Below are 23,921 nucleotides of genomic sequence, written 5' to 3'. Positions count from 1 at the left end.
GCTGGTGTGCATGCAGTGCTGCTGCATGCAAGGAGTGCCGGCCCACGCGGGGTTGCCCCCACAAAAAGGTGCCCCCCTCCCCTGCACAAGGAGTGGCCCCTGCACAAGGAGAACTGCCCCGCGCAAAACCACAGCCCGCCCAGGAATGGTGGCACACACAGGGAGAGCTGCCGCAGCAAGATGACGCAACAAAGAGAGACACAGATCCCCAGTGCCGCCTGATGAGAATCCAAGTGGGCACAGAAGAACACGCAGCGAATGGACACAGAGAGCAGACAAGGAGGGGGTAGAAATAAATAAATATATATATATTTTAAAATAAATAATTAAGTGATGCAGAGCAAGGCGGTTCCAAGTGGACTTGAAGGACCGGTTATAGCGGGCTCGGCCGGGGCCGAGGTGGACCTGGGCATGCTCACCCTCTGGGCAGTGACCGAGGGCCCCTTGGCAAGGAGGGTCTGGCGCGGTCAGGGCGTCCCGAGTGAGCGGCATTTCATTTAGCTCTTCTTCTGCTTTGTGGTCTCTTCCCATTCATGCTAGGAAGTTTATGAGGCAAAAAGGCAGAGAATAAAAATTGCCCCTAAGGCCCCTCCCTCCCACACCTAAAACCACTGATGACAATTGGGTGTTTCTGCTTCTGACACAGATATTTTAGCAAAAATGAGATCAGAGTGTGGTGGCATTTTTAAAGTTTCCTTTTTCTGAATGTGCCTTGTGCATATTTCCACTTTGCTGATTGGCCCCTGGTAACCTCTCGGGGAACAAGGGGAGGCCACGACAACCGGGGCGGGCGCGTCGAGGCAGGCTCCGTGGAGGAGGCAAGGTTCAGCAGGATATGGAAGGAGAGTGGAGTGTGGCCAGGCCGGGGAGCCTTTCCGGGGGGTTGCCTCTCACGCCGGGGCACGCAGGGGGTGTCTGAGGTGTACGAGAAGCCACGGCATGGCCCGGGAGAAAGCGTTCTCCCCTCGCCAAACTATGTAGGACTTTGAATGCCAGAATGGGGATTCTGAAGTTGACTTTTGGGGACACTTGGGAGCAGGAGGGCAACACTCGCAGAGTGGTATTTTTGGAAAGTTAACGTGGTGCCAGGGAGTGAATTGGCAGGACCAGAGCGGCACGTGTTTCCTTTCCTGGCTGCTGAAGCACAGCCCTGCGGCGGGTCGGCGTGGCAGCAGCGGCTGGGAGGCCTCTTCCCCTGCGCTGGTGTCTGGCCCACGGCAGGCTTTGGAATGCCTTGGCTTCTCCGGCCCGTGGCAGCGCACGTGGTGGCGTCTTCTCCTTTCTCTTCCGGGTCCCTGTGCACTTCCAGCGTTGGGTGCTCCCTGTGGCTGCTTCCTCCCGTGTCCGATTTCCTTTGCTCTTAAGGACCCTAGCTATATTGGGTGAAGGCCCAGCCTCAACCAATTCCGTCTTCAAAGGCCCTGTTTATAAATGGGTTCACCCCTGCAGGACCAGAGGTTGGGACTTGAACCTGGCTCTTGTGGGGCAGTCTCCTTCCCTTGCCCTGTGGGAGGGCGAGGCCTTGGGCCAGGAGGAGGGAAGAGGAAGGAGCCCTGGAGGCCTGTGTCAGGAGAGACCAGCTGGCGTTAGCTGAGCGCTGGGAGGACAGGGCGACGGCTGGCGTTGGCTCGTGTACTCAGCAGGTGGCTGCTGGCACTTGGTGGCGTTCCGGTTATCTGGGGAGCAGAGCTGGGGGGGCAGGGGGTTCCCATCCCTTGATGGTACCTTTGGCTTGGAGATGGCTGGAGAAGACCTTGGCGAGCTTGGGTATTCCCATCGACTTTATTTTTTAAAGATTAATTTTTTTATTTATTTCTCTCCCCTTTTCTCCCCATTGTCTGCGCTCTGTGTCCATTCGCTGTGTGTTCTTCTGTGACTGCTTGGATTCTTGTCAGCGGCACCGGGAATCTGTGTCTCTTTTTGTTGCTTCATCTTGCTGTGTCAGCTCTGTGTGTGTGCGGCGCCACTCCTGGGCAGGCTGCACTTTTTCGCACAGGGTGGCTCTCCTTACGGGGCACACTCCGTGCACGTAGGGCTCCCCTACGTGGGGGACACCCCTGCGTGGCACAGCACTCCTTGGTCATGTCAGCACTGTGCGTGAGCCAGCTCATCACACGGGTCAGGAGGCTCTGGTTCTGAACCTTGGACCTCCCTTGTGGTAGATGGACGCCCTATCCATTGAGCCAAATCTGCTTCCCTCCATCAACTTTAAGTAGTATTTCCCACCCAAGGCTACACCTTAGAATCACTGGGGAGCTTTCAAAAAATACTAGTGCCTGGGTCTCTGATTTAACTGTTTTGGGGTGCTGACTGGCCCTGAGTAGTTTTTAAGCTCCCCAGGTGACTCTAAGGTACAGCGGGGAGCAGGGGGAGGTGGGAGCCACTGAATTAAGTAAGGGGAGGGGAGCACGTTCCAGCAGAGCAAAGTCAAGACAGTTGAAGCTGCAGAGCTAGGATTTGGGAGAGGCTAGATGCTAGGCCTTCGAAGAAGAGGTGCTAGCAAGGGAAGACAGCCCAGAGCAGTCAAATGCACTGGGGACTTGCAGTAAGGAACCCGCAAGGTTGGAAGATTTTTGCTTCGTTTTCATGTTTATTAGACTTCGTAGTGCAGGGATTCAACAGAGGAGAATCGCTGGGGAGTGCAGAGAGAGCTGCAGATTCCTGGGACTGGGGTGCAGGAATCTCCATTTGTTTAAAGCTTTTTTATTTTTAAATGCTTTCGAACTTACAGGGTAGTTACAAAAATAATACCTCATCGAGAGAACTCCAGTGTACCCCTACCCCCACCCCCAGATAACCAGATCCACCAGTTTTAACATTTTGCCGAATTTGCCCTATCTCCTTTCCCTTCCTTCCCCTTCCCTCCCCTTCCCTCCTTTCTTCATTCATTCATTCTATCCATTCCTCTGTTGTACCCTTGACTGTAGCTTGTATACATCACGATCCTTGAATACTTACTATTGCCATGTCTATAAGGATATTCGCTTACCTAGGCACTTTAAGTGCAGTTATCGAGTTCAAGAAAGTTAACATTGACATACAGCTTATTATATTTCAATTTTTATGTATATTTCCCAGTAATGTTGCTTTTGAGCCTTTTCCCATCTCTTGCTAGATTCCATCCAAGATCGTGTAATGCATTTAGTTGTCATTGCCTCTTCTGTTGATCTTTTTTTTTTTTTTAATTGGGAGCATAAATACAACAAAAACTTTCCCACCTCAACCACGCCCAAGCATACTATTCGGTGGAATTAATCATATTCACAATATTGCAGTAATCTCACCACTTTTCCACCTTTCCCATCTCCCCAAACAGAAATCCCACACCCGTTATGCACTAACTTCCCATTTCCCCCTGCCCCTGGCAACCCATTGTATTAGTCAGCCAAAGGGGTGCTGACGCAAAATACCAGAAATTGGGAAACGGACTTGGCCCAGTGGTTAGGGCGTCCGTCTACCACATGGGAGGTCCGCGGTTCAAACCCCGGGCCTCCTTGACCCGTGTGGAGCTGGCCCATGCGCAGTGCTCATGCGCCCAAGGAGTGGTGTCCCCGCTTAGGGGAGCCCCATGCGCAAGGAGTGCACCCATAAGGAGAGCCGCCTAGCGTGAAAGAAAGTGCAGCCTGCCCAGGAATGGCGCCGCCCACACTCCCCGTGCCGCTGACGACAACAGAAGCAGACAAAGAAACAAGACGCAGCAAATAGACACAGAGAACAGACAACCGGGGGAAGGGGGGGAATTAAATAAATAAATAAATCTTTAAAACAAAAACAAAAACAGAAATTGGTTGGTTTTTATAAAGGGTGTTTATTTGGGGGAGGAGCTTACAGATACCAGGCCATAAAGCATAAGATACTTCCCTGGCCGAAGTCTATTTCACGTGTTGGAGCAAGATGGCTGCCGACGTCTGCGAGAGTTCAGGCTTCCTGGGTTCCTCTGGGCTCAGCTCCTTTGTTTTCTCCACAAGGTCAGCTGTAGACTATGAGGCTTTCTAAGTGTTGTCTCTCTCCACAAGGTCAGCTGTAGACTATCAGGCAAATGGCTCTCTTTCCCTGGGGCTCCAGCTTAAGCCTTCAGCATCAAACTCCAACATCAAAACTCCAACATTAAGAACCCACAACTCTGTCCTTTGCCATGCCTTTCATCTGTGAGTCCCTACCGCCAAGAGCTGGAGACTCAACACCCTAATGACATGGCCCAGTCGAAGCCCTAGTCATAATTTAATCACACCCAGGTATGGACCAGATTACAAACACAATCCAATATCTATTTTTGGAATTCACAACTATATCAAACTTTGCTATGCTTTCCCTTAGCTTTTTGCGTATATTTAGGATCCTTTTTTTTTTAACATCTGGAATGTTCCAGGTCTAATCCTCCTCATGATGTTTTCCGATGCTTTAATTTTCTCTTTTGCCTGGGCCATCACTTCCTGTTTCTTGGTACGTTTTGTGATCTTTTGTTGAAACCTGGACATTCTGACATATTGATGTGTTTTTATGCATTTTAGATTCTGAGGTATCTGTTCCTTAAGCTTGTATCCAGCTTGTGTTATGATAGAGCTTTCCTTGATTGCCAGGAGCTAACAAAAAAAAAAAAAAAAAAAAGGAGGAGGGAGGAGGGCAGCGGCCCCTCCTCCTTTCAGGGCTTACCTAGTCAGTGGGGCCTCCCTGATCCTTTCTGTGCATGCTTGTCTTGGGAAATCTCTGTAGCCCTAGGAATTCCCGCGTTGTACAGGGTTCCGAGCGTTGCCTCTTCCTTGGACACCGTTTCCTCACGCACCCTGGCACTCCGCTGTGTGTCCTACAGCCAGCAGTCCCTTGCCACAGGCAGCACGATTCATCTGCTCTCCCCCAGCATTCCATGAGAAAGTGCCATGCGCTGCCTTCAACAGGCAGGCCAAGTTCTGGGACGGCAAGTCTCCCAGGCCACAGGTTGGGCCAGCCATACAAGCTCCCAGGACGGGCACGAGGGTTATTCTCCCTCCAGAACTGGGACTAGCGACCCAGCTAGAAGGGCAGGCTGGCCCCACACTGAGCTAGTGAGGGGTAGGGAAGGGGCCGGTCAAGGCTCCAGTAGATCCTACTGCTTTTAAGTACCTTTTTCTTGATTTGGCATTTGCTGTGTTACCGCAGCCCTTTAAGTGTTTTCTGGGGTTTTGAGAAAGATGTTCTGCCGGTTTTTGATACAATTTCCAAGTATCTGTCAGGTTGGAGCCTTGAAGCTGTTTACTCTGCCATCTTGAATGGGAGGAATCTCCTTTTTAAAAAATACATATATATATTTTATTAGGTCGTGAGCTTACAAAACAATCATGCATAATGTGCAGAATTCCCATACAACGCCCCTCCAGCAACACTTTACATTGTTGTAGAACATTTGTTACAGATTATGAAAAAACATCACTGGAATATGTATTAGTCAGCCAAAGGGGTGCTGATGTGAAATATCAGAAGTCTGTTGGCTTTTATAAAGGCTATTTATTTGGGGTATTCATCGGGGTAGAAGCCATAAAGAGAAAGTTACTTCCCTCACCAAAGTCTGTTGCCACATGTTGGAGCAAGATGGCCGCCAGTCTCTGTGAGGGTTCAGCCTTCCTCTTGTCCCTAAGGCTCCTTGGCCCCAGCCTCTTCTGATCTCAGCTGTAGGCTGGCATAAGGCTCATTTCTGTCCCCAGGACTTGTTTCTTTCTGGGCTTTCTCAGCTGTTCAGGGCTCTGGTCTCTTCACCTGCAGACTATCAGGTGAATGGCTCGGCTCTCTCCCCTGAGCTCCATCATCCAAAACCAGACTTTCTGTGTTCTCCTTCTCTGTGTATTTATTTCACTCTCTTTGATTGAGCATCTGTTTATACAGCCCATAGAGGGGGTGGACAGGGACTCAAACCGAGTCGCCATAACGACGTGGTCAAATAAAAACCCTAATCTTAATTTAATAAAGTAAAAGTGAAATCTCTGAATCTAATACAATCTAATACACCCGAGGAACAGACCAGTTTACAAACACAATCCATTATCTATTTTTGAAATTCATAAGCAATACCAAATTGCCCCAGAATATTACTACTATCTATGGTCCATAGTGTACATTTGGCATATTTTTTCCATACCTCCTATTATTAACACCATGTATCAGTATTTTATGTTTATTATAGTTCCGGAAAGAACACTCTCATATTTGTACTGTTAACTACAGTCCATCTTCCAGCACATGGTTCACTGTGCTTGTTGTACAGTCTCTTGCATGTACACTCATTGTACACTCAGTAGCTTTCACTTTTATCACAGAGTTGTACAGTCATCACCTCAGTAAATTTTTAAACATTTTCCTTAGTCCAAAAGAAAAGATCCCATAACCCCCAATTATTGACCATTAGTGTTGATACAAGAATATTACAATATTGCCGTTAACTATAGTCCATAAGTTATATTAATTGTATTTTCCCATGCATCACCATATTCTTAACACCCTGTCATGGTGATGTACATTTGTTCTAGTGCATAGAAGAACACTCATATATTTGTACCATTACTACAGTCCTTATCCAGCTCTGCATTCACTGTTACTCAGTCCCCAGATTATTCTCTAGCTTTCTTTCAATTGACATTTAAAAAAAAATGTTTTATTACTTATCTTTTTCTCTTCCCTCCCCGCCCAGTTGTCTCCTCTCTGTGTCCATTCGCTGTTTGTTCTTCTGTGTCTGCTTGTGTTCTTGTCAGCGGCACCAGGAATCTGTGTCTCTGTTGTGTCATCTTGCTGCATCAGTTCTCTGTGTATGCAGCACCACTCCTGGGCAGGCTGCACTTTCTTCGAACAGGGTAGCTCTCCTTACAGGGCTCACTCCTTGCATGTGGGGCTTTTGTGTAATCAATGATCTTCTCTTCACATTTCTACATGTTAAGTGTGATGATAAATTTTTCTGCACTTCTAAGTGTTTTGCCATCTCCAAATTATTTATTCCTCTTCCCCTGGCCTGGTATATTTGTTTTCAAGTTCAATTAAAGTCATCCCAAAAAATTAGGGGATCTACCCCGTTGGAAATTGGTTTTAAATGTTCTCTATTATCCAGAATCCATATACTGAAGTATATGTAAAAGTTCCATGTTTTCAGAAGATGGGAAAACCCACAACTGTGTATCCAGCTCAAGTTTTACTCTCTCTCTGTCTCCTGGAGACCTTTGCTGACCTGTCTTCCTTTCCCTCAGAATCAACCTCTGCCTCCTCTGTTTACGAGTGGCTTCCTTACCTCTAGGGGGTTCAGGCTCCTCGAGGTCGTTTATGCATCTGCAGGAGCCAGCACGGTGTCTGCCAACCACTAGAACTCTAGAGGGTTGAATTGACCACTTTAAAAAAAAAATCTGAAGCCAAAAATGACTAAAGGTCTAAAAATGGAATCCCTTAAATAGAACTGGAATTATTTGGCTTGGAGAAAGAGAAGACACTAAATGCCATGACCAGCTGTTTTCTGTTTCTTTAGTGCAGCAACAAGAGGGAGGGAGAGCTTTCCATTAATTTTTTTTTTTTTGGTTCAAGATTTATTTATTTATTTATTTATTTCTCTACCTTTCTGTCCCCTCCCCCTGTTGTCTGCTCTCTGTGTTCATTTGCTATCTGTTCTTCTTTGTCTGCTTGCATTTTCGGCAGCACCAGGAATCTGTGCTTCTTTTTGTTGTATCATCTTGCTGCATCAGCGCTCCTGGGCAGGCTGTACTTTCTTTCATGTGGGCGGCTCTCCTTGCAGGGCACACTCCTTGCAAGTGTGGCTTCCCTACATGGGCGACACCCCTGCGTGGCATGGCACTCCTTGTGCACATCAGCACTGTGCATGGGCCAGCTCCACACGGGCCAGGAGGCCCTGGGTTTGAACCCTGGACCCTCCATATGGTAGGCAGATGCTCTATCCGTTGAGCCAAATCTGCTTTCCTCCATTAGTTTTTGCGATTCTTGATCACCTGAGGGTAAAGACCCCTGTGAGAATCTGTTGTAGGCAGTGAACTTACTCCCTGGAAAAGGGCAAACCATGCTATCCCTGGTTTTAAAGGCTCACTAACTCCCCAAAACGCAGTCCATGGACTACAAGTGACTCTTCCCTGCATTAGTGAGAGGTGCTAAGTGAGAGCGTGAGGGAGCCCTTGCCTAACCACCTGTATCAGAGTACTTCTGCCTAATGTTGTGTAACTTGAAACTCAGTGGCTTGCAGCCACACACATTTCTCGCTCGTGCACCTGTGGGCTGTCTGGGGTTTGGCTGATCTAGGCTGGCTCAGCTGGGCTTGCCTCCTCCTGTCCCATCCGTCTCTCATTCTGCTGTCCCAGTGAGCTGGTGCAGACTGTTCTTGTCTTGTGAGAAGTGTTTGCTTAGATTAAGGCACAGGAACTTCACAGCCTGAGGCAGAGGATGGCGGAAGGTTCTGGTTGGAGCCCTAGAGCCCTGAAGTAGCACATCTTGTCAGGGGACTGGAGAGAGACTCACTGTGCTGGGGTGAGGGTAGCCTGGTCGGCAGTGGGCAGATCTCAGATCGAAGGGATGCTGGAGGCCAGAGGCCAGGGCTGCCATGTCCCACGTCTCTGGGCAGCCACCACGTCTGAGTCCGTGTGAGTGGTGCCTCTGGGCTTGTGCAGTGCACAACCTGAGAAGCTGTTCGGGGCGCCCAGGGGATGGTGAAGGGCCATGAGTCAAAGGGGTCAGATGCCTATCCTAGAAGTTTGTTTTGTTTTGGAAGAGAACAGATATTGAATGCCTTTTAACAGACACACGCACAAGATATAAAATAAGTAGAAAGCTTCTGAGGCACGTGGTAGAAACTTGACAGATAACCCAACCTGGAAGCAGTGCCCCAGGCTCGAGCCTTCATCAGGGCATGTTTACTGGAGACCCCAGAACGTGGCATGGAAGGCGTAGTGATGTGCAGAGTATGCTGAAGGCACGACTGCCTGCAGACCTGAGGCTCCTTCCTCCCCCCTGCCCAGAGGCTGCAGGTTCTTACTGGGGCCTGTGCTCCCCGGGGAGCCCCCGGTGCCCTGGGCTTGCCCCAGCCCCTGCTGATCTCACACAGGTCAGCTCCCATTGGGTCCCTAAGGAGACAGTAACGATGGGAAAGGAGAACGGGTGCAGAGGACGTAGAGGCAGGCCAGTCTCAGACGGCTCATTTATCTGTGCTTCAAGGCTCAGCCTCTGCAAAATGAGAATCATGAAACTCTGTCCTGCCGACCCCTCGTGGTGACGAGCGAATGAGACGATGCCTCTGAAGGCTTTGGTAAAATTCTGTTAAAGGCACACGCCAACATAGTATTAGGTTCTCATTGGCCTTCTCCGCTCTGGAAGAACAGAAATGCATCGTTAAGAACCTGTTTTCTGCTAAGACCGGTGCTAGGGGGTGTCACAGGTCATCTCCCCTTTGGTCTCACCAGAGCAGCCTCCAGTTACTGGGAGGGAGAGGAGCTTTGTCCACGGCCGCGTGACTGCACGATGTGACCTTCTCCTGCCACTAATGCAGCCCACGGGCCGCCCGTGGTAGCCTTCTCTGTGCCAGGCACAGTCCCAGGCTCCAGGTAGTCAACAGGGAAACAAAACCAAAGCCCCTGTCCCCAGGAAGCTTGCTCTCTAGCTGGGGAAAGACACAGAAGTAAGCAAAAGAGAACAGAGAAGGTTAAATGCAGGTAATTCTGTGCTGGATCTGAAAACGGGAAAACACAGTAGAGGGTGGGCAGACATGCTCGGGGAAGGCCTCTGGGGAGGGACCAGTTCAGCTGGGCTCCGGAGGTGGGGAGCCCCAGCCCCCACACTGTCCGGTGGTCACTCTGGCTGGGCCCCTGTAGAAGGCTGTTGCCTTTGGTGCTTTCTCCCCTGCTCCTTCCTGCCCCACAGCTCCTTGGAGATTTTTTTCCAAAACATTTAAGTTTTAATGAAGGGCGGTTCTGGCGCTGAGCACTGCGAGTCTCCAAGGGCAGCCGAGAGCAGCCGAGGGCCAACACTGACACCTGGGAGCAGCTCCCTCTCCCTCGGTTTCACCTCCCCAGTTCTGGAGTGTTCTGGAATCTACAGGCTAGAATGAGCCTAGGCAGGAGAGCCACTCTCTGCTTCCCATGGGGTGCCTTCCGTTTTAAGGCCCCGCTTAGAGCAGCCCCCATTTCCCACGGGCAGGGGAAAATGGGCAGGCTGTCGTGATTCATAAAATTCCAAAAGGACGGAGGTTGGTGAAGGAATTTTCTCACAGTTGCATTTCTGGGCTGGGATATTATAAACACTTTTTGGGGCCATCTTGGGTTAGATGAAGCTTTAGTCTGAATGTTTAGCCACTTGGGAGATGCATTCAATTCCCTATTTTTAAAATGTTGCATTAAAAAAAAAAACTGCAACAGTTCTTTTGAAATAAGTTATTTCCTGGCAGTAACTTTAGGATTAAGAAAAACTTTTTAAAAGATCTGCAAATAGACCCCAAAGGTCAGGCACCTCTGTCGGCACTAAGGGCCTCATGGTGCTGTCCAGTCATGAGGGGGACGCTGGGGCCGGCGGAGGTGACTCGACGGCTTGGCCTTAGGGGTCAGCGTTTGTCACCAGCTCCCAGGCCAGGCTGCTGGGCCAGCCGGTGCTGAGCAGCCCCTCTCGCTGGCCTTTGGGGCTGCCCGAACGGGAGCCTGCTTGGAGGGGCTCGTCCTCGTCAGGTGTCGTGTGTGATCTTAGGGCTGGCGCCCTGGCGGTGGCTTGTTGGACAGGACAACAGGGGATAAGCCTTCCTGGCGTTTTCCCTACCTGTTGTACCAGAGCTTTGCCTTGTGTTTCCGAGGCCCCCGGGTCTTGGGTGACGCCGTCCCCAACCCCACGCTGATGGGCCCTGACCCCCCCAACCATCCGGAACGCCCTGTGCCCTTGCGTGCCCGCCGCCTCGCGCCGTGGGTGTTTCCTGCACTGCCCGCCCCTGCCCTGGCCCACCGGGCATGGGCCCAAGGGGAGCGGACCAGCCTCACTCCTCTTGGTTCCTAAGGGTGCGGTGGGTGGGCCCTGACACGGGGAGCCACGGCCTGCCCGTCGGCTGACCGGCAGCAGAGGGGCTCGCGGCCGAGGGACGCTGTGGGAGCCGGGTCCTCGCCCCAGCCTGGCCCCACGGCCATGGCCTCCTGAGCGCCCGGTGGTGGGCGTGGCCTGGGGTGGGCGCTGGGGACGCGGGCGGGAAGGTGGCGGCGCCCACCTGCTCCAGAAAGCAGCGGGATCCCCTGGGGACAGCGGAGAGTGCGGGGGGGCGGGTGGGGGCGACCTTCGGTGCGGTCGGCAAGTGCCCCGGCACGGGTCTGAGGCCTGGGTGGCGAGGCGCGGGGACCCCCAGGAAGCTCCAGGGCGGGGGCACCAGAACATTCACCCCAGAACAGCAGCGCCCAGGGCTGGGCTGCGAGAAACGCATCGCCGTGGAGACGCGTCGCGTGGCGCGCGGCTCGCGGCTCGCCTTTTCCCTCGTGGCCCGTTTTCGCTCCCGGCTCCACGCTCTCGTCCTGCCATCCGTGAGGATGGCTCGTCTGGAGGGCGAGAGGGTGACGCTGGCGGCCCCGCCGTCCCCTCGCTGGGCCTCCTGCCAGCTGCGGGCTCCTCGGCCCCCGCAGGGCGCGGCACCCGTTCTCGGCGGCCTTGGCGTGGCACGTCCATTTTGCTGAGTGAGGCCTCCTTCCTTTCGTAAATACGGAGCTGGAAAATTTCTGCGTTTTAGGAGCTTAAAGATAATGACCCCCATTATGTGTGAAAGCTCTGGAAAGCCGGTAGACTTCCATGTCGGATGAAAATGTGTGTAGCTCACACCTAAGTGCTTTGTGGCTGGTATCTTTGTGACGGTTTGGATTTTAGTTTTCAAAATGTCTAATATCCTTTCTGAAAAAAGGTGGGGTTATAGGCATGTAAATAAATAAACTGAGCAGTGCTTTCAGGGTGAGGATTTGAGCCCCAGAACAATGGGCTCTGTGGGCAGGAAGGGGCCTTGTCCTCTGGGTTTGAGACCTTGCGTCAATCTGACAATTCCTCCTGTGCAGTCGAGCGGGACGCTGTCACCGGCCTCCCAGGTGAAATGAGACGATGCCGACAAGCGTGTGCCTAAGACGCTGAGCTGACGGTAACAGGCAGGGAAACTGAGGCCGAGAGAGAGGGTTGCAGGCCTGGCTGCACGGGCACGTCACCCGGGGGCTTTTCCAAACTGCTGCAGCCGAAGCCCACCCCCACCGTGCATCAGCCCCCCTAGATGGAGCCAGGCCTGCCGGGCTCCCTGCAAAAGAGGAGTGCTTGCCGAGAGCCTCTTCCACCAGCTCCGCAGCTCCACCGGGCCGCTCCGGCACCTTCCTCTGGCACGGGCCTCTTGCTTCTGGGCTTGGGCTTCCCTCGGCTCAGTGGCACCCCCTGCTGGGTTTGTGCCCTGGGCTTAGGGGTGCCCAGAGCCTCTCTGGGCACGCAGCCTTGGCTGAAGTGCCCGCCTTGCCTCTCCCGGCCGGGGAGATTTCAGGGCGTCCCCAGGCCTGGTGAGCCAGGGGGGAGTGAGCTGGAGGCTGTCGAGGTGGGGGCTCCTGCTCAGCCACAGCAGGTTTAGAGAACTGGGGGAGCACTGAGAAACCCAAGACCTTGGACCCCCGGAGAGTTGTCTAGAAACAGTGATCTCCCTGGGAGGTCAGCCGGGAGTGCCCCGCGGGGCCCACGGGACTCTCCAGCACAGGCCCTGCGTCCTCGCGCTTCTTGGAGCCGGACAGGGGCCGAGAGAGCAGGGGGGAAGGGACCGGCACCCCTTGAACGAATGCACAGGAGACCGAGGGGGCACGGCTCTCCACCTGGAGACTGGCCCTGCAGTCTGGCTGCACCTGCGGTGTCCTCTCCTTCCCTGGGCCTCTCGGGACAGCTGTCCTCAAATCCCACCTTTTGCCCTCAGAAGTGAAGAGGACTGGACAGTGTCAGGGCTGGTGGGAACTTAGCCGTGATCTGTCCAGCCCTCGGCTGATGGATGAATTCACTGAAGGTCAGACGGGTTCCCTGCCTTGGAAGGCTCCCAGGTAGCAACAGGCAGAAAGTCCAGGGCTTCTCCTGCTTTATTTTCCGTACTGTATGTACGGAGTGTAAATGTGGATTTTACTTTTAAATATGCACAGTCCAGTGAAAGGAATGCTGTCCTGCATCGGAGGGCCACCAGCTGTGAGCCAGACCCCAGGACCGGTACGCTCTACTCTTGCGTTGTGATCAGTTTGAAGCTTTCTTGCTCCGGTTGCTCTCTGCACATCAGGTCTGTTTCTCTTAGACACCCCAGGAGTGTCAACAGTAATTCCTGGCACAAGCTCAGCACCTTACTGAGCCCATCCATCTCCATGAGGTGGCCAGCAAGGCTGGGGGCAGGAAGTTTCGAGTGCGGCTCTCTTTTCCCAGCTCATTGTGACAGCTGACGTCCTGGCCAGAGACAGGCCGGTGGCCCCCAGCGCAGATGCGGGGCAGGTGTGGAAGCCTCCAGCCTGTTGGCCTCTGACCCTGAGGGCTGCTTCTCCTGGACAAGAGTCCTGCACCCCCGGGCGCCCTCTGCCCACGAGGGCTGCTGCGTTGGGACCCTGCGTGGGGTGGGGTGGGGATTTCCAAGGTCACACAGCCCTGCTGGAGGGTGACCTCTGGGCTGCGGTAGGTCCCCGGACCCCAGGCCACGCGATGGCTCTGAGACCGGCCTGTGGGCTGTTTGGTTTGCTTCGACTCGTCCAACCACAAGCAGCTCTTCCGACTATTAAGTGTCTTAGCCACGCGGGTTAATTAGCTCATCTGATGGGTGGCTCGAGGCCACTGGCACTCCTGACCTCTCAGCTGCAAGTGGGGGTACTGTGCCCCCTGCAGGAGGTGTGGGAGCTGCTTCCTAGGACTGCGACGGGCCTGCCGGCCCCACACCTGGCCAGGAGGACCAGCGAGTTGTAGGACGCTGGAGCCACAGAAGGAGCTTGTGGCTTGTCCCTGGAGTCCTCCAGCCCAGTGTTGTGCCGCCACATGTAGCGATTCGTTCTTTTGTTCCGTGGGCCTTTATTGCGTGCCGTGTGGGCTCGGTGCTGGAGACCAAGTACTGACACGAGTGGAGGAATCGCAAAGGTGGTCCAGAGGGGGTGAGGTATAACGCCCAGTTCCCAGAAAACGAGCGTCAGAGCTGCCTCCCTTACTGTCCGTTAAACCATCGGATTAAAAATCTGAAACTGACCCCTCTGCATTTTCCTTCTGCCCCAGACTCCACAGCGCTTCCCTGGGCTGACCTTTTCTCCCCCTAGGGCCAGAAATTAAAGGAATTCTTGGTCTCCCTTCCCTCTTCTCAAGTCCAAATGTACAGGCAAGAAACCAGAGCCCTCGGGAAGTCTGTCCTTCCGGGGCAGTATCTGCGGGACGTGGGAGGGATTGGGAACTGGTCCAGCCCCAGATGGGGTCCAGCCAAGGTCAAAGGGCAGAGCCAGGACTAGAGGTGGTCTGGACGTCCATGGCCAGGGTTTCCTGGCAGGAGGCGATGGGGTCTGCGCCGCAGCAGCTAGTGGGAGCGGGCTGTGGACCCCCAGGGGTGTGCGGACCCCCAGGGGTGTGCTGTGCGGTGCCCGGGAAGCCCTCTGGCCAGTGCAGGGGGCCTGCAGGCAGGGGCACGGGCTCAGGGCCACCACCCGCCTCCCCTTCCTCATGAGACCTTGCCAGCCAGCCGGCGAGGAGAATCCCAGAGGAGAAACGGCCGCGCGCGGGCGCGGGAAGCACTGTGACCCCCCTGTGGCGGCCAGGCGCCTGCAGCCTGTAGGAGCGCCCCCTGCCGGCTGCCAGGACCTGGCTTTCCTGCACCTGCTCCCTGGTGAACCCGCTTCCTGCACCCTGAGCCGGGCAGGACCCCTGTGCCCGCTAGCCCTTGCCCCCCACCTTGGCCAGGGTGGCAGGGCCCGCCCCAGGCCCCGATCGAGGGCGGAGGTCTGCGGGGCAGAGGGGGGACCTCCCCGCATGCCTGACAGCCTGGGGGTTGGTCGTGGCCACCCCCGCCCCCTCCCTCCATCCGCTCCCCTGAAGACGAGTCTTCACCGCTGTCCTCCTCTCTCGCCCCGGGGCTGCAGATCCTGGCCAACGTCTTCCTCTACCTGTGCGCCATCATCGTCGGCATCATGTCCTACTACATGGCCGACCGCAAGCACCGCAAGGCCTTCCTGGAGGCCCGCCAGTCGCTGGAGGTGAAGATGAACCTGGAGGAGCAGAGCCAGCAGCAGGTGAGGCTCTCCCGGGCGGCCGGGGGCCCGTGGGCTGCAGCCCGCGGCCCGGGAGGGGGGGGTCCTGCAGGGAGGGGAGCCAGGCAGCAGCCCCCGGGGATTTGCAGGCCCGGGGTCCCTCCACCGGCTCAGGTCTCTGTTCCTCAGAGCCACCCTGCCGGGCTCCTCAGCCTGCACTCGGGGAGCTTCCAGGACTATCAGCCTCTCTTGCTCAACTTCTTTTTTAATAATTTAAAACTTTATTTAAAGACTCGCATTAGCCAAGCAGCTAGCAGTGGCTCCCTGCATTTCCATTCTGGGGTGAAAAGTTTCTATTCGTTTGTTTTTAACGATTTCTCTCTCCAGCGAGGCGTTGCGTAATTCCTCCCCTGGCGCGCCCTGCCTTCCGGCTCAGCCTCAGCTCTCCCTGCGTGGGCAGCCTGCGCCGGGGGCTGCGGTCCGTGCCCTGCAGGATGGGCAGGGTCTCGGCCTCTCCCAGGTGCCATCCACCAGCCTCCCACCCTCCCCTGGGAGCACTGTTTCCCCGCTCGCTTCCCGGGCTAAGTCGATGTAGTTAAACCAGCCCCGTCCTTGGGGACCCCACTGTTTACAGCTTTCCATCTGGGAAGTGCCTGCTGCCTGTCCCTGCGCTTTGTTTACTGGCCGCGCTCCAAGGGCTTCTCGGCTCTCACGTGGCTCCGTCTTTTAAGCAGTTTCTGGGCTGGGTTTGTCGCACATGCTTTTGGAGGTTTCCAGAAATGACATCCCCGAGTTCACTGCTGTCTGTCGGTGGGCTTGTTTCCCCTCTCCCCACCTCCGGGAGCCAAGTCCCAGTGGGTCTGGAGGTCCTGCCTCCTCCGTGTTCACTGGGATTCCTGTCGCCACAGACCCTGCCACGCGCGGATGGGGTGGCGTTAGGGGTCCACCCTGGAGCCCCCAGGCCCAGAGGGCCCTGATGGCAGGACTCACCTGCTCCCTGCAGTGTGATTTCGTTTTAAAGGCACTCGGCTGCTGGGTCCCAGTGCCCTCTGTCCTGGGGACTTTTTAAAAAATAGCCTTCCTTTTTTTTTTTTCCTTCAAGACGTATTTTTGTTTATTCCTCCCCTCTCCCCCCCCCCGCCCCCCGTTGTCTGTTCTCTGTGTCCGTTTACTGTATGTTCTTCTGTGTCTGCTTCTATTATCATTAGATAATAATGGGACCTTACGGAGTGGAAAAGAGGCGATCACTCTCTTGTGCCACCCCAACTCCCTGTTCTACTACATCTTATTTTCTTTCCTCTCTGTCTCTTATTGCGTCATCTTGCTGTGCCAGCTCTCTACGTCGGCCAGCACTCCTGTGTAGGGAAGCTTTCCTGCTGGGCAGCATTCCCACGCAGGGGGGCCCTCCTGCACGGGGTGGCATTCCAGCATGGGCTGGCACTCTGCGTGGGCCAGCTTGCCCTCACCAGGAGGCCCTGGGCATCGAACCCTGGACCTCCTATATGGTAGACAGGAGCCCATTGTCAGAGCCGTGTCCGTTTCCCTGAGGACTTTTTCCCGGGTGTCCACCAGGGAGAACTAGAAGCTTCTGGCCTGGGTCTTGGGCTCATCTCTTCCGGCAGGCACGTTTTAGAAGGGCATCTCCAGACCTGCTCTGTGATAGGGCCGAGGCGCAGGAGCCTGTCATCTTCACCCCTCCTCTTTGTGCCCAGCTCTGGAATTTCCTGGGTTTTGTCATTTCATCCTCGTGACCGCCCCAGGGGGACGCCAGCCCCCTGTCAGGCCAGGGCTGCTGTCTGGGAGGGCTGGCAGCCTGGCTCAGCCAAGTCTGGTCTGGCTTCGGGCATCTGTTCTTTTGGGCCACTCCCACTTGCCGTGTTCGAGAAGTTCCTAGTACCTAACTCTGGACATGCTGTAAAATAAAAGCAAAGGCCTGGATCTTGGACCTCCGTGAGAAATGGAAGATCTGTCAACACAGAGTTTGGAGACAGACCTGTATCTCCGCGAGACCTGGAGCCAGCTCTTCGCACCCTCTGAGTCCCAGTTTCTTCGTCTGTGGAAGGACTGTTGGGCGCATTTGTACTGTAGATGCTTCGGGTCCCCTCCTAGGCTGGGGCAGATGGCTGCGAGCAGGACAGGCTCCAGGCAGATGAGGATGCACCACATCAGGAGGCAGGGAGCACTGTGGAGAAAAGCAGAGCCAGGGAGGGTCTAGGGAGGGCCAGGGGGGAAGGCAGGTTGCTGATAGCACGTGGCCAGAGGAGGCTTGAGTGGAAAGACCTGAAAGAAGTGAGGGCGTGCGCCGTGCAGCGTTCCAGGCAGAGAGGGCCGTGAGTGCAAAGGCCCTGCAGCGTGTTCATGGACCACTAAGGAGGCCCGTGCAGGCAGAGCGGAGGGTCTGAGGCGCAGAGCTGATGGGGCCAGGTCCTCTAGGGCCCTGTGAAGACCCCGACTCTTCCCCTGAGGGAGACAGCAGCCTTGAGGGTTTAAATGCGTCACTCCGGCTGCTGCTGGTGGAGAAGGGCCAGCCCAGGGGGCCTGAGGACCAGTGAGACGCTCTGCAGTCATTTTAATGAGATGGGGGGTGGATTCGGATGTCTTTAAAGGCAGGGCCAGCAGGATTTCCTGCTGGATGGAGTATGAGCTGGGGAGTGTGGCGGCAGCACGGCTCTAAGGATGTTAGCCTGGAGGCTCCTGGGAGGGCGGGTTACCGTTTACCCAGGTGAAGGCGGCAGGAGGCACCGGCCGGCAGGGGACGGACGTGCTGGGCTAGGGCTGCCTCGTGGGAAGTGCTCAGCTCGTTCTGGGTACCAGCCCCGTGGCCGGCAGGTCCCAGGGCTCTGCGCCTGGCTGTGCCCCTGCCGGCGTGAGGGCGGGGCTCGCCCAGGACAGGGCCTCGCGGCGGTGAGCAAGCGCAGCAGGAGCTAGCGGCGGGCAGCACCGGGCGGGCGGCAGACACGCCTCGCGTGGCTGCTGCCCAGGCTGCCAAGCCGGGGGTTTCGCTGCCGGGCGCGGTGAGTGCCGGGCCGCCCCCACCTTCTCCGCACCCGGCGCTGGTCGGAGGCCCAAGGGGGGCACCTGCTGGAAGGTCCCACCTGTGCAGCGCCTGCCTCACCTTACCCGCCCGGGTCCACCTCGTGGCCTGGCCTGCCTGGTCACATGGTGCCACGTCCCCAGGCTGGGAAAGCAACGGGGGGACAGAAGGACCCAGAGGGCCAGGCGGGGCCCACCTGGGCTGTGGCCTTGCTGAGTGTGCAGGTGTGAAGAAAGATGCCAGCGAGTGTGAGCCAAGGAGCCTGAGACCCAGAAGGGGCCGGCTGAGCGGAGCACCAGCGGGGGCCCCGCGCTGAGGGCCGCGGGGGGCCGAGCAGGAGGCAGGTCTGCAGGCCGCCCCAGGAGAGTCTCAGGGGCCTGCCGGCTGCTGGACTTAAAGAAGGCGACACGTGGGCATCGGGCGCGCCTCGGGAGGAGCGGGGGCAGCGGCGGAGGCGGACAGGGGAGTCCGCGCAGAGGTGGGGGCCGGCGAGGTGCCAGGCTGGGGGACCTGGAACGAGGGACGGAGACGCAGGGCGGGGGGGGGCTCTCTGTTCCTCACGTGGGAAGGTCGGGGGTCAGGGGAGCAGCCAGAACCTGTGGGAGCCGCGTCCCGAGGAGGGGCGCGCGGCGGAGCAGGAGGAGCGGCCCCGCGCCTGGCATGGGCACCGCGATGCCCGACCCCTCGCGGGGAGGCGCTTCCCCCGCTTCACCTGCTCGGGCCTCTTTCCGGGAGCCGGCGGCCTCTGCTTCCGGCGGGCACGGCCGCGGCTGTCCTGCAGGTGGGAGGCGCGGCTCAGCGCCCTTCTCCTCACCGGGCTGCGCAGCCGCCGTCTGTGCCTCTGCTGCGCTGTTCTTTTTTTGCATCCCCCTCTCCCCATGACTTTTTGCGTGCTGTCCGCTGTCTGTGTCCATTCGCTGTGCATTTCTTCTGTGTCTGTATTTTTCGTTTATTCCCCCCCGTTTGTGGCTTGCTTTGTTGTCTGCTCTCTGTCTTCATTTGCTGCGTGCTCTTTTGTGTTATTGTTTTTTTTTTTTTTTTGCTTGTCTCCCTTTTTGTTGCGCCACCTCAGTAGGTTCTCTGTGGCACTTGTGGGCCTGCGGCACTCCATGGCATTTGTAGACCCTTGGCACTCTGTGGCGTTTGCGGGCCAGGCGGCACTCCGCGGCGTGCGGGCGAGCCCGCCTTCACAAGGAGGCTCTAGGACGTGAACCCAGGGCCTCCTGTGTGGTAGGCGGGAGCCCAACTGATTGAGCCACAGCCGCTTCCCTGCCGAGCTATTCTTAATTGCTACAGCATTCCAGCGCTGCACGGTGCGGTAGGTAGACACCAGCCACACACGACCTTTAAAATTAAATAGTTAAAAGCCCGTTTTCTCAGTTGCGCTCGCCACAGAACGTGTCTAGGATTGCAGAAAGTCCTGTTGGCAGGTGCTGTTCTAAGGGTGACGCTAGCCCCCTCGGGCCCCGTCTCCTGGCTGACGCTCATTAGCCTCCTAACCAAGCACCTCCCCCGCGGCGGGCTCTTATGAAGGGCCCCGGGCACCACGCACAGGCCCGTCTCCTGGGGCCGCCGTGCCTTGGCCAAGTAGCGGCCGGGCCCTGGGGCCTGCACGGGGCTCCCACACGCGCAGCGGCCCCTCTCCTGCGGTGGGGAGGGCAGAACGGGGCTGAACCTGGGTGTGTGTGATCTCGGGCTGTTCGAGTGACGTGGTCTGGGCGCCAGCTCCCCCCACGGTAAGGTGAAGTGTGGCCTCTCCTCTCTCGGAACGCGTCAACCTGGGCGGCTCTATGGATGCCAGCCTGGGGCCTGTTCTCCTGCTTGTTTTCAAGACAGTGATTTTCAAGGGGCACAGGCCTTCCCTCCTCTGGACTCGCACAGCCCTGGCTGACCCCACTGCCACGGGGACGGGGCCGCCCTGCCCATCCAAGCCTTTGGGAGGGCTGTTACCTTTGACCTCCCTCAAGGACTTGCACAGATGTCCAAGGACTGACTTTCCTTTGAGTCTTTTAATGACTAAAGCCATGACCTTGTCTTTCTTTTGTTTTGTTTTTTTAATTAAAAAAAAATAGTTTAGATTACATAAATGTTACATCAAAAATACAGGGGGAAAGCAGATGTGGCTCAAGTGATATGGCCTCCACTTACCATATGGGAGGACCTGGGTTCAATGTCTGGGGTCTCCTGGTGAAAAAGAAGAAGAGAGAGCATGCCTACACGGTGAGCCAATGCCCACATGGCGAGCCAGTGCCCACGCAGTGAGCTGAGTGCCCGTGTGAGTGGCCGCGTGGTGAGCTCGTGCCCGCGTGGCGAGCCAAGTGCCCGTGTGATCCTGCATGGCGAGCCACGTGGCCGCGTGGTGAGCTCGTGCCTGCATGGCAAGCCAAGTGCCCGTGTGATCCTGCACGGCGAGCCACGTGGCCGCGTGGTGAGCTCATGCCTGCGTGGCAAGCCAAGTGCCCGTGTGATCCTGCACGGCGAGCCACGTGGCCGCGTGGTGAGCTCGTGCCTGCGTGGCAAGCCAAGTGCCCATGTGATCCTGCACGGCGAGCCACGTGGCCGCGTGGTGAGCTCATGCCTGCGTGGCAAGCCAAGTGCCCGTGTGAGTGCCTGCATGGCGAGCCACGTGGCCGCGTGGTGAGCTCGTGCCTGCGTGGCAAGCCAAGTGCCTGGGTGAGTGCCTGCATGGCGAGCCACGTGGCCGCGTGGTGAGCTCGTGCCTGCGTGGCAAGCCAAGTGCCCGGGTGAGTGCCTGCATGGCGAGCCACGTGGCCGCGTGGTGAGCTTGTGCCCGTGTGGCAAGCCAAGTGCCCGTGTGATCCTGCACGGCGAGCCAGTGCCCACGCCGTAAGCCGAGTGCCCATGTGAGTGCCCGCATGGCGAGCCGAGTGCCCACACAGCAAGCTGAGTGCCCGCACGGTGAGCCAGTGCATGTGCAAGGGAGCCACACAGCAAGATGATGACGCAAGAAAAGAGAGAAAAAGGGGACAGTCGAGGCGAAGCGCAGCAGAGACCAGGAGCTGAGGTGGCACAATTGACAGGGAACCTCTCTCCACATCAGAGGTCCTCAGGATTGAATCCCAGTGAATCCTAGAAGACAAGAAGAGAAGACAAAAAGAGAAATAGATACAGAAGACCACACAGTGAATGGACAGAGACAGCAAAAACAGCGGGGTGGGGGCAGGGGAGGAGAAGAAAAACAAAATAAAATAAAAAATAATTACAAAAAAAATTAAAAACTCAAAAAAATTATATAGGGAATTCCCATATGCCCCACCCCCTCTGCTCCCACACTTTCCCACATGAGCAACATCCTTCGTTAGTGTGGTACATTTGTTAGGATTGATGAACACATTGGAACATTGCCACTAAGCAGGGATTAGAGTTTACATTCTGTCCCACAACATTTTTCAAATTACGACAAAATATCTAATGGCCCGTATCCATCATTGCAACATCATTCACAAGTCCAGTGTCCTGAAAACGCCCCCACATTACACCTGTTTTCCACTCTCTCTCCCCTCAAAACCTGCAGCAGCCACTGCCTCCACATTGATGAGAAAACTTCTTCCATTGCTAGAGTAAAAATAAGTTTATAGTAGAATAACCATAAGTCTACTCTAGTCCATCGTTTCTTCCCCAGCCCTGAGGATTCTGGGATGGTGCTGCCCACTCCACCTCTGACTGAGAGGGGCTCAGATCCCATGGGGCCAATGGACGGGACTTCCTTGCTTGCAGTTGCCGACTCTCTGCTCCTTTTGATGGGCGTTGTTCATCGTCGTCTCCTTGATAGTTGTCCTGGGTGAGTCCAATGAACTGGAGAGTAGGTGTCGCAACTCCGCTGAGATTCAGGGCCCAGCGGGTATGTGGACAGACCGAACGAAGAGCTAGGTCTCGTGGCCGTACACCTGACAAGTGTGGCATTAACTGTAGGTTCAAGCAGAAACCTTGCCTTCTGAACGGGGCAGCACGGTTACCCCAGGCCGCGGGTGAACTGGCCCCAGGCCCACGCGGCAGCCCTGGGCGGTGTGGGTTTCGCGCAGTGTGGTCGTCCAGCTGCTCGCCGGTAAGAGGGGTCTGTCTGGGCCCTGACCTCCCAGGCCGGGAGGCCGCTCTCCTCCTGCCCCTCACCCTCTACCTCCCACAGCCGCCTCTGCTTGGAGGTCAGGCTGGCATTGGCGCCTGGGTGTGTCCAGGGGCCTGAAAGCATCACAAAGCTGGATAAATGGGGACCCAGGCTGACAGGTGTGCACAGCAGCCGCGAGTGTGCTCCCACCTGTCACGGCGTGTGCACACGTAGCACACGTGGGGCACGCTGCCACGCACACTCTCCACTCCAGCCTCTCCCTCCCCCTGCCCCGTTCACAAGGATGTTGTCGAAACTTCGCTCCTCTCCAGCCGAGCTCATTTGCCCAAATCCCTGCCGGCCGCCCTGCTGTAATTAACTCGCGGACGCCTCCTCAGAGGAGCTGCTGGGACAACTCGGGGCCCCTGGGAGCTGTGTCGCCTGCTTCCTCCGGGTGGGCCCAGAGCCAGCCCTGAGCACCCCGAGGAGAAAGGGGGCTCAAGCCGGGGCCGTCCTGGAGCCTGGCGAGGCCTTGCCCACTCAGCGCCCGGCCAGGGGCTCCAGCCCACTTTCCAGACAAGGAGGTTCTGGCCCGCTGGCCGAGCACTCGGCCCGGACCTGGGGCCTCTGCCGCCTCTTCTCCAGGGACCGGGATGCCGAGGCCCCTCCTGCCCCCACGGCCACACACCGCCCAGGGTGGGCCCCGGGGCTTCTCCTCAGGATCTCCTGCTGCCTTCTGCTCTATCCAGACAGACTCTCAAGGCTTGTTCTTCCTTCTGTTTCCCAAACCAACTTCATCTGGTTCCTTTCCCAGAGAGGGTCAGGGCCTTGGCTCTTGTCACCGGACTGAGTGTTCTGAGGATAAGCGGCCAGGCGCTGCGTGGCCGGGGAGAGGCCGCGCTGCTCACCCCTGCATGCAGCCCCCCTCGGCACCCAGGCCTCACTCCCAGCCTGCCAGGGTCCCCAGGCCCCTGGGCCACGCCGTGGGGTTCACCACTTCTCGAAGAGGCGCCTTCCTTGTTTGAACTGGGCTGGCTCTTAAAAGCTTCTTCCTCTGGAAGCAAGTCTGTTCTCCTGCAGCCTCTGTTGTTAGCTTTCTCTCCTGGGGCGCAGGGAGCATGTCCAGTCCCGTTTCCACACAACAGCTTTCCTCAGACTTGAAGCCCCACCTTCCCCGGGCCAATTCCAGCCCCCCGGCCCCCCAGCCCACCCTCGGGTGCCTGGACTAGGACCCTCTTGCCTTGTGGTCACCCCCTGGGACCTCACTCGTCTGTTTCCTTCCTGAGGGGCCAGGCCCGACGACCCCCCTCCTTTGCTTCTGTCCACATAGCCTGGGGCCAAGCAGCTTTTTTAGGCAGCTACTTTACGTGGTGAATTCATTTAAAATCTAACAGCATCTCAGATGGCGAGATGTTTCCTCCCCAGCACCAAGAAAATATGTCTCCCCCCACTCTCTTCTCCTTCAGCTGATTTTGGGGACTCAAGTAGAGATGATCACATTTAGCCCTTCTGATCCATTCAATTGTGTACCCCAGTTTAGACACGTTCTAGTCCATATTCCCTTGTGTGTGAACACACGGTAACCTGGACCTTTTGAAGAAGTTATTTTTAGTTTTGGTGTGGTCCTACTGAAAGAGGGTGAGCTTTAATC

General features: G+C 56.3%; 1 protein-coding gene across 4 annotated transcripts in view; it reads left to right on the top strand.

The window, feature by feature from the left end:
• ADCY3 (adenylate cyclase 3) overlaps window positions 1-23,921 on the top strand; it is a 90,941-nt gene that overhangs the window by 32,694 nt on the left and 34,326 nt on the right. For all 4 annotated transcript variants that reach the window (XM_058287711.2, XM_058287713.2, XM_058287714.2 and 1 more), the window contains exon 3: window positions 15,063-15,212. In XM_058287711.2, the coding sequence (XP_058143694.1) occupies window positions 15,063-15,212 (150 nt within the window). The remainder of the gene's footprint in view (window positions 1-15,062; window positions 15,213-23,921) is intronic.

This window comes from Dasypus novemcinctus, chromosome 25 (assembly GCF_030445035.2).
Source record: "Dasypus novemcinctus isolate mDasNov1 chromosome 25, mDasNov1.1.hap2, whole genome shotgun sequence".
Taxonomy (NCBI): domain Eukaryota; kingdom Metazoa; phylum Chordata; class Mammalia; order Cingulata; family Dasypodidae; genus Dasypus; species Dasypus novemcinctus.
Note: the sequence above shows the minus strand (reverse complement) of the source record. Positions and strands in the feature narration are given on the sequence as shown.